This window comes from Pistacia vera, unplaced genomic scaffold (genome assembly GCF_008641045.1).
Source record: "Pistacia vera cultivar Batoury unplaced genomic scaffold, PisVer_v2 Contig458, whole genome shotgun sequence".
NCBI classification, from domain to species: domain Eukaryota; kingdom Viridiplantae; phylum Streptophyta; class Magnoliopsida; order Sapindales; family Anacardiaceae; genus Pistacia; species Pistacia vera.
Window position 1 is genome coordinate 45,356 of NW_022196288.1, and position 17,686 is coordinate 63,041.

General features: G+C 34.0%; 2 protein-coding genes across 3 annotated transcripts; both read right to left on the reverse strand.

Moving 5' to 3' along the window:
• Positions 1–542: 542 nt before the first annotated feature.
• On the reverse strand, positions 543–2,706 carry LOC116144824 (subtilisin-like protease SBT3.15). Of its 2 annotated transcripts, none has more exons than XM_031430252.1 (3): positions 2,451–2,704; positions 2,239–2,336; positions 543–722 (listed from the first exon to the last, which is right to left on the reverse strand). In XM_031430252.1, exons 1-3 carry the CDS (start codon positions 2,648–2,650, stop codon positions 640–642), a joined length of 381 nt encoding a protein of 126 aa, XP_031286112.1. In that variant the 5' UTR covers positions 2,651–2,704; the 3' UTR covers positions 543–639. The 2 variants fall into 2 exon arrangements, with proteins under 2 accessions (XP_031286112.1, XP_031286111.1); XM_031430251.1 differs by having other exon boundaries at positions 600–722; positions 2,235–2,336; positions 2,451–2,706.
• A 1,676-nt stretch (positions 2,707–4,382) lies between these two features.
• On the reverse strand, positions 4,383–11,636 carry LOC116144825. The gene is made up of 9 exons (XM_031430253.1): positions 11,464–11,636; positions 11,244–11,365; positions 9,375–9,579; positions 8,769–9,297; positions 8,414–8,665; positions 8,133–8,321; positions 7,972–8,046; positions 5,390–7,855; positions 4,383–4,957 (listed from the first exon to the last, which is right to left on the reverse strand). Exons 1-9 carry the CDS (start codon positions 11,628–11,630, stop codon positions 4,655–4,657), a joined length of 4,308 nt encoding a protein of 1,435 aa, XP_031286113.1. The 5' UTR covers positions 11,631–11,636; the 3' UTR covers positions 4,383–4,654.
• Positions 11,637–17,686: the final 6,050 nt, after the last annotated feature.

Here is a 17,686-nt window from a genome sequence, read left to right on the forward strand (position 1 = left end):
TACCCACAAAAACTTTTTAACAATTGATTCCAGTTGAATTATTTGTGCAGTATAAAATCATAAAAGTTTACCAGACAGTACACTTGCTGCTTTTCCATGCACTCATAAGAGTGTTATTCAAGAATTTAATAAGAATAAAATATTTTGCCACAATGTCACTGATATTTCTTGCACTAATTGATATGAGAAAAATAAACACACCAAATCATCTTTTATGCCTTCGGCAATATCATATATCACATATATATTTATCATCATGGTAAGCTACACAAAGCTGCGAGCGAAAATTATACAATTTCAGCGCTAGAATTGATAATAAATGTTCAAACTCACCTCAGAAAATATCAATCATTAATTACAAGAGAGCAGCTTAACAAACTGAATGTAAATATGAATATGCATATTATGTCGACAGATTTTGCTCAATACCAAGACTTTTGAACTTGGATTTTGCAAAAGAAAATACCATACAAAACAACAGAGCAAAATATATTTGTATAATAGAAATCTGGATATGTATTATTCAGTTTGAAACATTATTTTGAAACATTATTTAAGTAAAGCACACAAGTCAAACTAGTTTATACAAGGTGAGATACGTCTCAGATAGATAATGGTCTTAGTAGACACATGAAATTTTCACTTGGTTAACCGCTTGTTTCCAGCTCCTCCATGCAGCTGCAATGTCCTGTTTGGAGCAACATGAAGAACACCTTCTTTTTCTGCCATAAAAAGAGCATATAAAAGTTATCTACGTGAAAATGCTTTTGTATAACACCTAAAATAAGAATCAAAATATAAAGGGAGATATAATTCAAGAATAAAAGCCAAAGAGCCAGGATATATAACAAGGACAGTTGGTACCAAAAACAAACTTACGAAAAAAGTTATACACATCTCATTGAAAACTTCTTTCAAAATGAATATATTTTCTGTATTATAATACGCATACTCACATTTCACAAATTTCAATTGTGAGATAATATTTTGATAATTTGGAAGGATTAATTTCGAGACACAGAAATGAAAAAAAGAAAAGTAAGAGTCCTAGAATGATTCCTCCACCAGTGCTTGATTGGCATTACTTTGCTGGTATCATACGGAAAGCTTGCTTTTTACATTCATTATATATATTAAGACTAACTTAATATAAATAGCATACATCAATAACTATCAGGCAAAACTTAAAAGAATCAGTCATCAGATCAGAGGTTTCTTATCACAGATAAGTGTTAGGCTTCAAGAAATAGAACTCCAGCATACACTGGCAGATATGCGCACAAGCATTAATGTTTACCTTACTTCGACATAATTACTGTGTCATTGTCTCTGTGCTCCACATTGCTTTTAAATGTATATAATGTATTCATATGCATTCAAAAGTTTCATATTCTTACACACCCTAAAACTAAAAACTTTGAGCAGTTTATTTCTAGGTCCCTGTTTCCCTAACTTCAAACTCCACTTTGGAGTCTACACTCGTCTAAAAGTTAAGCATAATAGTGAAATAAACTATTGATTCTCACACTTGTGCACCCCCACACTAAATATGATATCATCTGAAGACTAAAACTTAAGCATCAGATTTAGACCAAGAAAAGCGTTCAATATTGTTTAACATCAGCTCTAATAATTATCAAAAACAAACATGATAAAAGCGTGTACTAATAGAAACAACCTAATCACAAAATATCCTATCTAATCAATATATTAGAGCTGGTGCAAATTATCATTATGACGTAGATTTTTGAAATATTTAGAAACAAAATTCGAGAATAACTCATGTCAGGGCATCACCAACACATCAAGAGAAGTAACACCTAAAGATTTTTACTCTTAAAAAATGATTATCTATTGTACCCTGTCCAACAGTACATTCATTTCTCACAATAATATGGCTTCAAAAGAATAAAATAAATTATCTCCCCAATAATTAGGAGCAGTAGGTACATATTTATCAGTTTTCGTATAAGGCTCAACAAAAGACTTTTTTTTTTTTTTTTTTTTTGGTTTTGGTTTTGGTAAGTAGGCTCAACAAAACATTGTTATCAAGAAAAATCAATCCCATTCAAAAATTAGAATTAAATAATCTAACCTGCCAATAAAAGGTTTCAATTTCAGAAATAACTATAATCAATTGATAATTTCATAAACCTCTATCCAGAGTTTTCCAACAAATTTTTATAAAATTTAAAGATGCTTACAAAAATTTTACGAATTTCAAAATTAATTACTTACTTTTGATATCCTCAACCTGCTTCGGCGTCAGACTAGCCGAAAATCCACTGGCAGCCGTCTTGTAACTGTACAACAACGCCTGCTTTGCCGCTTCCTCACTGCACAAAAACATTTCAAAATTCTCAAAATTCAACAAAACCAAAAACAAAATCTCGTATATTCCGCATTCAGAAATTAAAAAAAGAAAAGAAAAGAAAAGAAAATTCAGTTACCTGCCGAGAACAGAGGAGAGGACTTGAATATCATAGGCCTCAGGATCGACGTCCTTGGGGCGCTCCATGTAGACGATCTGAACCTCGGGTTCGGCGGAGGCTGAGGCAGAGGATTTAGCCATTTGAAATATCAAAATCAACGAGACGAGAGAGATGAGAATCGAAGGCGAAAAGCGATTTTTGATGAAGTTTCCCTCCATAAGAGCTTTTTCTTATCTCTTTTATAGAGGTCTCTTTTTAAGCAATCGACTCGTTGAGTTAAATATTTATTTACTTAACCACCAAGTCAAGGAAAATGTTTGTTTGGAGTCTCCGGAATTTGATCCTAGCGGTTGGCTTGGCCTGCTCCTCCGAGGCTATTTTTGTCTTTTGGATAGATTTTAAAAGGAAGGATACAAATGGGATAATATTTTTTTTAGCCCTCGACCGACTTCGGGCTAGGGGTAATATTGTCTTTTTAAAAACTTAAATGATAGTGAATAACACATTTTCAAAAAAACAAAAAAAAAAAAAGTTTTATATTCTTTATTGTAATATAACTTGTAAAGTTAAAAACAAGTGCGTTTTACTTATCTTAATATACACTCTCATGGTTGATTGTATTGACATGATTTAAGAATGATTAAATGTTATTCAATTGTTAAATTGATGCTTAAGAACATAAATGAACATAATGGGGGTATTATTGTCTTTTAACTTTAAAACATTTGTTGATTGTATATTGTAAAAGAATTAGAATTAAGTGTGGTAATTGATCAATTTTTAGAATTGAACTATGATAAAAAGGCAATAGTCACTCTCCCTTGTTATTTCCAAACTTAGAGGTGGTGAATGTTTTTTTTTTTTTTTTTTAAATTCTTTAGACACAAAAATCTTAATTCCTTTTGGCCCTCACTCTAAAAAATCAAAACTATAACGTTACAATAAATTTTCTTTCTATTTCTATTTTCTTCTTCAATAAAAACCATTATCTTTATTGTTTTTGTCCACAATACATAATATGCATGATAAGGAATAATATTTAAACAATGGTTATAAATGTACTTACATAAATAAATAAATAATTAAGAAAGCTTTTAATATTTAGTGTTTGGGCAAAATTTACTACATTGAAATATTTAATAAACAAGAAAAAACAATTTAAAGTAAATTGATTAATTATTTTTCATACCCTGAAGTGATCATTGATTTTTATAAGGATAACACATAATAATCGTAAATTTTATTTCAATTTATTCAACTCATTTTTATTATTATTTATCTTTAGAAAAATACATTTTTTTTTTCCCATTATCATTCTTGTTATATTTAAATCTCTGATTTGCCCATTTCTAACCTTATTCTGTTAGGCAGGGGATTTTTGTATATTCGCAAAACCTCATAAGGATATTTTCAATTTCAGATAATGAAGGGGAATTTTAGAAAACTCCATAACCAAACCAAAGCAAAAATAATATAATGGTAAAATCATGTTTATCATGAAATGAAAAAAATTCAGTTTCTCAATTTCAAAACTTCGAAAACAGCTTTTGAATTTACTCAGAAAATATTTAGAAACAACTCGGATTTTTAATTATATTTTGATTTTTGAAAATTACTTTCAAATCATAAAATTATGAATTATCATATCAAACAAGCCCAGTTACTTGAAACAAACCAAAGCAAAACTGTCACCTTCTTATTACTGTCACTGTTCTGGGCAAAGTTCTAGTCAGTCATCAACTTTCTGCATTTTATATGCTTATTCTTTTCACCATATAACAAGCAATCCACAATTTTATTTAAAATCTGTCAACATTTCCACTTCAAGGAGAAACACTGGTAAAGTGAATCACCCTAGGACCAATATGGAAGCTTACACGAGAGGAGAAAGTAATTTTGAAGGCAATCAACTATATATAACTGTATTAACTTATAAGCGAGATCAAATGAAGCTTTCAACCAGTCAAGAACAGAATTAATATTGAACGAATACGGGCGTACCGTATGGCCTCAGTGCCTCGAAAAGAGGAGGGCTCACTGGGTGTAAGTTCTCCTGAAGTCTACCACAACAAACATAAATGAAGAGTGAAAAATTTTACTTGCAAAAACTTCCAAGATCAGTACCCTCAAAGTATATACAGGTATATTTAACTATAGCAACCATGTAAAGTTTCTATATTCAGATGAAAGAATAGTTTAATAATCTAAAGGTGATTTTCTGATCATGATGTCCACAAGGAATACATAGCATGTAATCCATGCACATCAGTGGACTTCAACGACATTTTGTAAAGCTCCCTGAGCTTTCCAGCGTCCCCAGACTGAGTGGATGGATTTGGCTGGGTAGTGGGAGAAGATTTGTTTGAACTAGCAGGAAGTGACATCGCTAACATTTTTCTCAAAAGCATTTGCATCTGATTCCAGAATTTGGTGTATATCTCAGGATAGTCAGTTGACAAAGATTTAGAAAAGCTTTCAGATAGATGTCGTCCTTCAAGTAGGCGAGATAGTGATGATTCCAGCATCTGAAGGAAAAAAATATATATATAATTATCAGAATCAACCATCGAAGAAGGCAAATAATGCAGCATAGTAAATCTTGGTTATGTGTAAGTGCTTTCGCCACAAAAAAAAGATTTTGTACAAGCAGAAAGTCGAGTTTATATCCCCAAATTTACGAACAATAAAATGGTTAGATCTAGACTTATTTTTTATGATGGATATGTAAGTTGGAACTCAATGAGCCTAATACTAAAACATTCCAACAGCAAGGAAAATACTCAGTTTTAGAGGCTCCTAGAAGATTTCCATGTTAAAATGCACAAGCATTGTAGCAACATTTTACAGAACTAATATTAGTTTAAAGAATTCAAAATTTGGATGCAACAAAACAGATGTGGATAAGATATGAATAAAGACTACTATAGTACTATGAAACAAAGAAGTTTAGAACATACTGCATTTGAATGAAAAGAGCAGGAAAGACTGAATGAAAGAGCTGATCTCTCTATTAGAATAGTGAGGTACATGGTGGAATGTGTCGTGGGACCATAAAAGTCCATAGCTTTCTGCCAGTTTCTCTCAGCCAGGGAAGCATATTGCTTTACCCTCTGGCCAATGCTATTTTCCCCTTTAGGCAAGTTGTTTTTCTCATGATCTGATTCCAAAAACTTCAAACAGCAATCCCTTTGGTAGCAAGCAAGTTGAAAATAGGCATATGCAGCCTCTTGTTTGCGTAAATCTCCCATTGATTCATACACAGATAGTGCCACTCTAATTGCATCATTGGCTGATATCTCATGCTTCCTCAATTCTTTCCTAGATCTTCTATCAGAAGGAACATCTGGCTGTTTCAAGGCTCTATTTTCATAAACTTCAGCAGTTGTATCTTCTCTCGCCAAAAGCATGCCAAGCCTCAAATAGGTATGAGCAAACTGTGTATACACTTCATTCCTCAAGCTGTCTGACACTGAACTAGCATCTTCCACAATAGTATTCAGATGCGACTTTGCTGCCCCATAATATCTGAGTGATTCACTGTATTCCAATTTTGCAGTCTCCAGTGATTGTTTGTATGCATTACGGAAGATTGTATGTATTTTGTAACCTTCAACCTTTGATACCATCTCTTCAGCCAATGCTCGTCTGCCATGAGCCAAGTTACAGTTAATCAAAATAATGTTGGTGTGGTCAGAAACGTCTCTAAACACATTTATAGACTCAGCAAAAGCATGTTCAGCTTTGTCCAATTCTTTCCTTTCAAGCCTGATTCGACCTAGTTCGTTCCAAACCCACCCTTTCTTTTTCAGAACAGATTGCAGTTCTTCTGAAACAGTAGGAAGTCCACCCAATGCCTTCCTAGCTTCTTCATAACAACTTAGTGCAGCTGAGAGATTGTGTTCTACATCTCCGGCGATAGGACCCTCAAGGTATTTAAATATCCCACCATTCTTCGCTTTTGGAGCTTCTCTCAAAGCAATTTCAGCTCGTGCAGGCACTGTGAACTCCACATTACATGTTTCCAATGACTCTTCTGCTCCCACTAGTGCATCACCACCTTTGTTGAGTTGAAAATTTCTGTTATCAGAACTCTTTCCAATCTCATCCTTTTGATTACCACAAGCATCTTTAGGCTCTTCCAAAAGTGAGTATGTAGCATTCTTAACATATGATCTCTTACTGTGTTTTCTGCCATATGCAACTGACCGTTTATCTCCACTGCTACTACTCGCGCTGCTTCCACTGCTGGCCCTATCACTCTGGCAGCTGCAATTTACCAAGGAACATGAACTGCAGTTCTGGTTATACTGACCCAGCTTTCTCTTCAGCCTTTGGACTTCTTTGACTACCTCCGAAGACATTCTTAACTCCCTGGTAGAAGTTTTGCTCTCTGCTTGTATTGATATCTCTGTACCCTTTATCCTATGGAATTCAACATAAACATCTCCAACTAGTGTCCAAGCCTTAGCCCAGAAGAGATATGTGCATGATAATTGCTCAAAAGTAAGACGATCATCATTGGCACTTGATTTCATTTCTTTCAAATCACCAACAAAAGATCTAGTCCTTTTACTTCTATCATTGAATGCTATTTGCGGTAACAAGCTTTTAGTCATTGAGGAAATAAATTTTGTGTCCTCAAGATGCTGAGGCATGGAACCATAAACAGAACATGCTAATTCTACAATCTTCAAAGCTTGATGCAATTGCCCATCCTCCCTATGAGCTTGTCCAAGCGCCAAATATGATTCTCCAAGCAGAAGAACAAGTTTCCACAACTTATGGTCCAATTTCGATGTTGGGAGCCATTCCCGAATGTCACAGACTTCAATACAGTCAGCATCACCACATGCACAAACAGAGAAATCCAGAGGTGGAGACACATCATCAATTCCCATGCCCTGGAGAAAAATCTCTGGTTCAGAGCTCTGTAGTTTACGCATCCATCTGAGAGACTTAATGGCTTGTGAAACATGATGTACTGCAGCTAACTTGGAGGAGATCGGATCAGCTACAGTTTGGAACACATTTGTTGACGCTGGAGGCATTGCACACACTACAGAAGCTTCATCACTGCTAGAACTTGACAAGTCTCTTTCTTGATCTCTCAACTCCAAGTCACCAGATTCTATCAATTTCCTGGTAGCAGACACATTTGCTTCCAAAGTCCTCTTTACAGAAGCTTCTGACACCAAACCTTGCAAAGCCATTCCATCTTCACTCAATTCTCCATCCACAACTATCGAGTCCATTTCAAGAACAACAGGTTCAGAAAAACTACTAATTGGGTCTGTGGATTCTTCATTAGCATCATTAACTGTAATTTCACATTCGACAGGCAGAGATTCAGATGTTAATTCCAGGTCTTCTTCATAATTCAAAATGAGCCTAGCAAACTGTTCATGAGCAGATGCCCGCACAACCTATTTAGCATAATAGTGATCATCAGTATCACACTATCATGTTCCACAGTCAAATATGACAATAGATAAAAAATAAGTATAACACTTAGTCAAATATAAAATTAGAAGACAACTACCAGATGATCTGGCTCATCCAGAAATTCCAAACATTTTAGAAAGAAGCTTGCACACTTAGCCCTATTATCAGCTGCCTGAAACAAAACCATCAATAATTAGCAGCAGGCAAGTCAGAAGCTTCAAGGTGAAACCAAACAAAATAGTTATAATTGTTCCACACCACTGAAAGCGAAAGTCTGTGAGCAATACGGTACAGGAGAGTTCCCAAAGAAAATAATGAGTCCCTTCTTCCTCTGTGAATTAGGGGAATGGAGCTTGAGCTGTCATCACAAGCACCCGAGGTATGGTTCTTGGGAATAACAGAAAGATCAAAAAGTTGAATTACATCTTCGCCAGCACTTTTGTATAGCTGTCAAATATGATGTCAGATAACCAAAACAAAGTTCAGTAACATTAAAGCAACAACATGGCCATTCATGTAAGAACAAAAGAGAACAGTACCCAATAAGCACCAGGATCTTGCTTGCAGTTTTCTTGAAGGAACCTCAAAACTGTAAGTCCGTTTTGCTGGACAACATGGGGATGAAAAGCAGGAGTACCATCTTCAGAGATGCCTTTTAACAAAAATATATCATCTGTTTTCAGAAGCTCATAACCCTGAACAACACCATTTTCATGATAACAGATTGCCAACTCAGGCACACTTGCCATGACATTGTCAAGCCAGGCTTCAAGCCATGTCAAAGGAGTAACCTGCCAAGAGGGATGGCGTGGTTGGAAACAATTGAGTCATGTAGAAAATATGAAGCTAAATAAAAAATAATAATTAAAAGAAATTTCAGTAGTTAGCTACAACCTGTCGTGTGACATCCCATAAATGCAAGCTCACAGCAGCATATTTTTCATTACTGAACAGAAGCAAATCACTACCCAGTAGCATGCGGAAATTGTGAAATTGCCAAAACAAAACCCTTAAAAATTCATCATTACCAACTCTCCTATGTTTTTCAGACTCTTGAATTGAGCATCTAGGCTTTTCACCAACATGCGAGGCCTTTTTAACAGGATCATGGCCCTTATTTCTCTTATTCTTCGTACTTTCCCAAATGTAGCTATCCTGTTTGACCTGTGGATACTCCGTACAATGTTCAAATTCATTCTTTCGAGCAACATCATCACTTTGTCTCACAAAATGGGATGCATCATCCCCAGGAAGAACTGATGAGTTTGATTGCCTCTCACGTGGAGAATGATGAGTTGGTGGACAATCACAAGCCTCCATTCTAACTGAATGCATTGCAAAGTTCAAAAATAAAGATTGATCTGCACATTTTGATTGACTGCTATGTCTTCTGAGCAGCTTCTCTCCTTCTTCAACATCAGACCTGCACTTTGCATAAATTTAAGATGTTAAAACACTGAACAGAATGACCAACAAAAGAAGCCACAACAAGTTACATACCCAGTATTCAGAACAAGAGTCTTGCCAACACGGTGAACAGCAATTGATAATCGAGCCTTGGAATATGGTATTTTAAAGATTTGTTTCAAAATGTCTGCTGGAGCAATCACATCAATCTTATCTCCATATTCTACCAAACCAGATACAGCAAGGGCTTCACATCTCCTGCTAAGATTTGATGCAATAGCACCTTCTCTACTAATGTCTGCCACGTAGAACACCAAAATTATGTTAAATGTCATACTGGTCCCATGTTACTGTTATAGTAGTAAATAACTTTTGCCTATCAAATAATTGTAGAATTAAAAATTCCTTAAAGAAGCAGCAGTGCCTTGTTCGTGGCTGATATTGAAAGCGTTATAAGTCGTACATTAGCTGCTATAATACGAAGTAACAGCATAAATACGGCATAAAGTTCTGTTTCAAGATACTAAAGTTGTAATGAAATAGAAAACAAAGGATCAGGAAAGCACTAACTTTCAAGACCAAAGTACTTAATAAAGCTTCAACAACAATATAAAGCCCATTAATAACCTAAATGTTGTCCAAGTCCTCACCCAAAAAAAAAAAAAAAGAAAAAAAACTGTAATAAATGGGTAGAGCCGGGACAAAAATGATAAGGTCTGCCAAGATGAGAAAATTAACTTAAGTTTTTATTCTTATCCCACACTAATATCTAAACTTATAAACAACTATTTAAAATTTCAACATGTAAAGCACATAATGGTGGTGAAAGGTAACAACTTTCCTGTTTCTGTCCTCCTCATATCCTACTCCTATCAATCAAAAGAACAACTCAATGACTCATTTTCCTGCTCTGATCATCTACTAATAAACTAAGAGTCAAGGTTTTCTCTCGATGAATTAATGTTTGATTCTACAACTTACAGTGAACTTATCATACAACGATTGATGTTAAAATATACACAGCAGGTTCCAACAACCCCATATCCACTGTGCTATAAATTTGGAAAGTATTAACAAGTTTTTCTCAACTGTAAAGCCTACTATCACAACCCACCAGTAATTACAAGTTACAAGTATTCTTCTTCTGTACTTTATCAAGTAGGTCCGAAATGTACATCAGATTCTACTACAAAAATATAATAAAACTAAATCCATCATCAATCATACCTTCTAATACCCATCAAATCCTTAAACTCTTTTCAATAACTATGAAAACATACCAGACACATAGCACAAATAAATGAAAGAGAACAGTGGCAATAAAAGAGTCAATTTATCTCTAGAGGAGGTTCGCAATTTTATAAAAAAGCTAACCTTGTTAGTTGACATCAACAATATTAAAAAAACAAAATTTCAGCAAAACTTTTTAGTATCCAAAACTACAAAATTTGTCTTTTAACATCTGCACCAACTAATGAAAGTCCGGATTTTTAAAGAAATGCAGACATTTACACTTGAGATTTTTTAAAAAGCATACCTTGTTGGTTGACATCAAGTAATATTAAATGACAAAATTTCACCTAAACTTTCTAGCATCCAAAACTGCAAAATTTGTCTTTCAACATCTGCGCCAACTAATGAGAGTCTGAATTTTAAAGAAATGCGGACATCTACACTTGAGATTTTTTTGAAAATGCAGAATTCGTTCATCTAAAATTTTTGGCATCCAAAACTGCAAAATTTGTCTTTCAACATCTGGCCCAACTAATGAGAGTCCGAATTTTAAAGAAACGCAGCCGTCTACACTTGAGAATTCTTTATAAATGAGTAATGCAACATCAATTTCAATTTACTTATGAAGTTTGTATACTTAGCATTACACAAATTACAAACTTAAACGCTAAGCCATAACTGAAACTACACAACACACATAATAATCAAATAAATGTACCAGAAACGAACCTTCAGTGGCTTTAGACTGTACGGCGCCAAAGGGGAGAACCTTCTCCGGAAAATTGGGCACAACGGGGAGCCTATTAAGATCCGTTTCAGTGGGCAGCATCCTGTAGCGAGGAGCGCTAACTCTACAATACCCACAAACAAAAACCCAACTTTAAATCATAATTTAAACTTATTTATACGTTAATTTTAATACAGTGTGAAAAAAAATTCAAATTCTTACGTTTGCGGGGAGGGGACGAGAGCGGAATTGAAGCCGTCATGGAAGGATTTGTCAGTGGGAACTGGAATTGAACCGCAGAGGAAACCCACTGGTTTGGGTTTTGCGATTTCTAAAGTTCCGACGCACTGAAGCTCTTTGGAGCTTGATACTGATGCTGGTTTTTCCATGGGAGTTTCTTGTTTCTGAAAGAAACAGCAAGAATTTGATTTGATTCTTGTTTTTTAATATTTCTTTTTGGAATGTGCTGGAAAGAAGGGGTTAAATTATGGGCCGAATCGGATTCCTCTTGGGCCCAAAACCCAAATGTTTGAGCTTTTAAAAATATGCTAGGCTGTGTTTGGGGCATTATTAAGAGTATTAAAAAAATGTAAAAACTGAACCGAGCCTATAACCGAACTGGTAATTAAATCAAAAAATGATTAATCAAAAAAATAGTTGGTTATGGTTCAAATAATTCAAAAAAGGGGATTTTAGGTTCAGTTTTTGGTTTAGGTAACAATGAAAACCGGTTAACCGAAACTAATTTTTTGAACCGGTTTATATATATAATAATGATAATCATAATAATCTCAATCCCTAAATTTGTACAATTTCTTTTGTTGTTTTCTATTGGGACTTATTTAGTTATTTTGTTGTTTTATTATGGACATTTTGTTACAGACTTTTGTTTAATTTTTTACTTTTATTTGCATCAATCTTTTTTAATGTATTGTTTGTTATGATCAATGGATATGTATGAATGTTTAATTTTTATTTGGATGTATATTATTGATGTTTACAATTTAATTTAGGAAAAAAAAAAAAAGTGTTATCCAATACAAAGGGGAAAATCGGTTCAAAATCGGTTTTCCCCCCAAACCGGTTTGGTTTTGGGTTATGAATTTTCCCGAACCGAAAAACTGATTCGGTTCAAGAAAGCTGTTAACCGATTTAGTTAATCACTTTTGAACCCCTAGGCATTATTTCTACCCTATCATACCCAGAATACATATTTGTTTCCCTATTTTGAAAGTCCAATTATATTATATTCAACTATTTTAAAACTCCATAAGTTTGTTAATTTAGCTAAACACCCCCAACAATAAAAATTTATAAATTGACAAAAACACCCCCAACCAACTACATATTCCCGGCAACTGGCCACTGGTTGCCAATATTTAATGGGTAGGTGGGAGTGTTTTTGTTAATTTTAAAACTTTTATTGTAGAGAGTGTTTAACTAAATTAACAAATATAAGAGATTAAACAATAATCTTACAAAACACACTTTCAAATTCAAATCTTACCTTGTAATAATAACCAAACTCAACTTGTTCAAAAATACTACTCAAAATAATAAAACAAACACTAACTTTTAAGCCAACCTTTTTTTTAATTATTTTGATAAGTTCAACCTTAAAGAAAATAATTAAAACCTTTAACTCTTATATAAAAATAATTTTAAATCTTCATAATCATTAAAATATTTTATATTATTTCAAATATTTGTTTTTTGATAAAAATATATTATTAGAAAAATAAAAAAAATGAATTTAAGATAAATAAATAAATTTCAAAATCGAAATGGGAAAAAGGGGTGTGAATAAAAAACTTAATTTGACTTAGAGAGTTATTTTTTTGTATTAAATAGGGTTTAAAATTATTTTTTTAATATAAATAAGATGTATTTAAAAGGAGATTTTTTTTTTCTTTTTTCTTTTTTTTTTTTGCAATGAGAATTATCATATTACAAACATTATATAACTATAAGATTTTCATTGTTTCTCAATATTTTTTAATTGAAGTTATATTTAATTGTTCTTTTAGTCACACATAAATTTATTGTTTTCTTTTTCTTTATATTGTTGGTAGTCATTCTAATCCCAATAGTTGTATGTTTCTCAATATCATGTTAAAGGGGTTACTCATAAGGATTTAAAAAAAAAAAAAAAAACTTATTATTCTCTCTTTTATTTGTTTTTCTGATTTTTTTGTGTGTTATAGTGATAATGCCATGACCTTAAAAAATTTCACTACCTTTCATAATAATTTCTCAAGAGAACGACTTAGACATACCCAAGGTTTTCAGTAATGACAAGTTGGTACCCAAAAGGTTTGAGAAAGACAAATAGATACTTTCTGTCCTGTATTGTTATAGATTTCCATTTTATAATGGTGAAAAGACTGGAATGCCCTTAGAAGTTTGACATCTTAGTTTTTTATTAATTTATCACTAGTCAACTTATTCAATTACATAAATACCCACATCATTATGGTGAATTATATTATGCCCTCATGTTATTATGAGTTAGTGAAATGACCATTTTATCCCTATGAGTTTGTAAAAAATGAGACACAACAAGTGACCAATTTATCCCTGCTTTTGTAGAAGCAGTATCAATATACTCATTTGTGGTTGAAAATTGAAATTTTTCATAATTTAAAAGAAAGCATTCACAATTAACATCAATTCAGTATATGATATTCAATATCAATTAAGTCTTTATGGTTTAAACAGAAACCATGAATTCAGTACATGAAAATGTGATATACAACTAGAACTTCAAACTTCAAATCAGGTTTGAAAAACTGAACAGTTTCCAGATGCACACCCATAGCTGCAAACATAGGCACAAAATTGTCATCTTCTCCATCCTGCAAATCCACAAATGCACACCCATAGCTGCAAAAATAGGCACAATTGCAATGTAATAAACTGTAGATACATACTCTTGTCTAGTACAAACATCATCATTGCAAATCCACTACAATGGGAATGCATTGTGCAAACTGGATTCCTTAAAAAGAGACATGAGAACATAGAAAATTTTGTAAAGATAAAATCATGTTCCAGCATTCTACTATAGTTAAACCAGCAGCAAGGGTCTGAATAGAGAGACTAATCCTTCCTTAGTTTCATGTATTCACGGAGAAGCCCTTCTTGATTTAGGACAACAATTTCCAACAATTTATGTTTTTTTGAAAGAAATAGAAACTAAAAAAAATTTCAGATGTGATACCCTTCTAATACTCAACCCCAAACAATGAAATTGCAGTACCCCTTTTAGACAAGAACCCATACAATAATAGTAATCAGCAACCAATCAACCAAAGCAATCAACCAAGAAACCTAGAAAAATATAGCAACCAACAACCAATAAATCACCCAACTAGCAAGCCAATACAAGGATAATAAACAACACAATGCAACCCAACGACACAGATAAAGAGTAGCAAAGCAAAACTAAGACAACAAGAGATAAAAACAATGCAAGAATTCAAATATCCTCCCCTATTTTCCACTCTTCACTTTTCTGAATATCCTCCCTAATTCTCTCTGACTCCTTTTTATCCCATTTAGAATCTTTCCATGATAGAATTCCCACCTATCCCACATAATTCTTCCTCAACATTCACACGCCTAGGAACACTTTTGCCCAACTGCAAATAATCCTCTACTACCCATTCCAACACATCAGGTGTTTCATTAGATTCTCATAATTCAACTGTTAATAATCTTGCACATGAACATATCACATTACAGCTAAGTAATAATACACACCTATTCTTCTTAGTTGTTGTGTTAGAGGTCCAGGTAGCAAAAAAACATTTAGTTGACTAAGCAACATGTTCGAAACACTGAACAAAGTATAGAAACAATGGGTTAGAATAGGATAATCAAAGTACCAAAAAAAAAAGTGATAGAAACAAAAACAACCTACTGCTATAGCAAACAAAAGAACTTCCCCATTGCATTATTGACTTGGTTGACCTATTAAGAGAAGTAAGAATAACGTTAGCGAAGGTAAAAAGTAATTGACATAAATATTGTATGGTTTAAAATAGTTTTAAGTACCCCTTGAACTTGAAGCTTGGGACAAGTTTGCTACAAATCGAGCTCCTGAAGAAGGCGCAGTCATTGTGGATACAAAGGTTCGCTGCAAATAAAAAAATAGAAATCAGTATTATAAGAGAAAATATGAAGAAATTGACATTTTTTCTATTATCTTATGCTTCTTCCTTTTATCTGCATTTGCTGGATTTTTTTTTTGCAGGACCTTTTGGTATGCCGCAAGACACTTTAGACACTACACCTAAGTGTAGAGATCCTTTTAGATTTTGGCTCTTCATTTGGATATATTCTTCTTGATTTCGAAGGTCTGCCAACCTTGGGCTGCCTGCATAGTGGCTAAATATATTCATCATTGACCTCTGGCCAACTAGTCTTGTCAGGAATAGGGTGGACCATATATGCATAAGTTTGCAGGTACATCAGAATTCTAAGCTTCAGATCAACATAATGTTCATAGTTGGAAATGTTCTTGTGTAGCAAACAGGCAATAACATGAACACAAGGAATTCCTGATAGTTGCCACATCCCATAATCACACAGTTGCTTACCCAAAACCAAAACATGAGTACTTTTACATGGGTTTACATTCTCATCATCTACTTCAAACTCATCAGATCCAGGGTACCAGACTTTGACATTTCTAGCTACCTCAATCATCTTGTTTATCTTTTTGTGAACTACTGGTGGAACAAGTATAATCCACTTTGTACCAGCTTTCAATCTACATTGTAACCGCTTCATTACCCTATGTCGATAAAGTTCTAGTAGATTTAGTATAGGAAGTTCCCTGTCTTCACCAAGCCATGAGTTGAAGCACTCACTCATGTTGTTAGTTATGTGATCTGACTTTGTTGTTGTGTCAAACGCATTTGTATTAGTCTGGTTCATTTTCAAGCAACCATTTGTATGCACCCTCATCTACATCCTTGACACTTCCCATGACCTTAACAAAATCTGGTTTGTTTGCAGCCTACTCACTACCCAAAACAATTTCCTCATGTGAACCCCAGGAATTTTTTTTTTCTGAAGTTTGCGTACACATGCTGAGCACAAAATCGACTCCTTGCATTTGGCTACTTTGCTTCTAGTGCATTTAGAATGCCCTTTTGTCTGTCACTCATGAATGTAACATGCTCTAAATCACCCAAAAAAATCATGCAATAGTCCAAGGAAGAAGCCCCATGAGTCATTATTCTCCGCCTCACAAACACATATTGCCAAAGGGAATATGTAAAACCCCCTTCCAGTCAGGTATCCTCTGAATATCCCTCAATGAGAATCCTGGGGATAACAAGGTGTATTTAGAAGAAAAAACCTGTTTAAGGATAGTAATAATAATATCCGAAACATGCATATAAAATATCATGTAGGATCCAAACATATAATTTGAAAACTTTAAGAATTTATCTGTAAAATACACAATTGAAACATATTTATAGGGTGGAATATTCCAAAAGGTATTTCACAAATATTTATCATTTACATTATTTACATCAAGATAAAAACATCGAGATGATAATAAATCATCTCCCCTCACGTGTAGCCCTGCTGTCTCTAGCACCCCTCACGTGTAGCCCTGCTGTCTCTAGCATCCCTCACTTCTGGTCTACCTGCAAAGCAATCAATAATAAAAGTGTCACACTAGACATAATTATTATTTAAGTAATGCCATTAAATGCAATGAAGCCTACTCATCCTTGACTTTTTCAATGCTTATCCATAGGCAAAATGACCATTTCGCCCCTAATGCCTTTTTATGGATAATTGATTCATATTGTTCCAAATGAATCGACTATTTTGTCCTTAGTTATGTTTTATGCTTTTTAACATAAAATTAACATCTAAATGACTATTTTGAGTTAGGAACATACCTTTGACATCTTGGGTATTACAGAATATCCCACTATTTGCATCCATAGAGACTGTTGATAGAAGTACCCCACCATAGTGACCTTTCAAATGACACCCATCAATTCCTATGAAATGCCTACACCCCTCCAAAAATCCTCTTTTCTGAGCAGCAAAACTTACAAAAAAATCTCTTGAATCTAGGACTTTGTGGGACTATTTCTCTAATTGTAAGATTGTTTGGGTCTTCTTCTCTAACCAACCTAAGTTCTATCATGGCTTTAGGGTTGGTGACCTGAAGAATGTGGTTGTACTTGAACAACCAGGCAAAAGACTCAGCACGTTGTTTTTGGGTCATTCTGATGCCCAACCTCCTATCCCTATACAACTTCCTTTTATGCATCTCCAAAAAATGCATCCTTCCTAATTCAACATCTAAGGGCTTAACATAACTCCCCTTGTGTGACCGAATGAATCCCCCCATCTTCTTAGCAATCCATAAGGCAGAGGCATCCGGGTTGTTATATACTCTAAGGCATGTGTG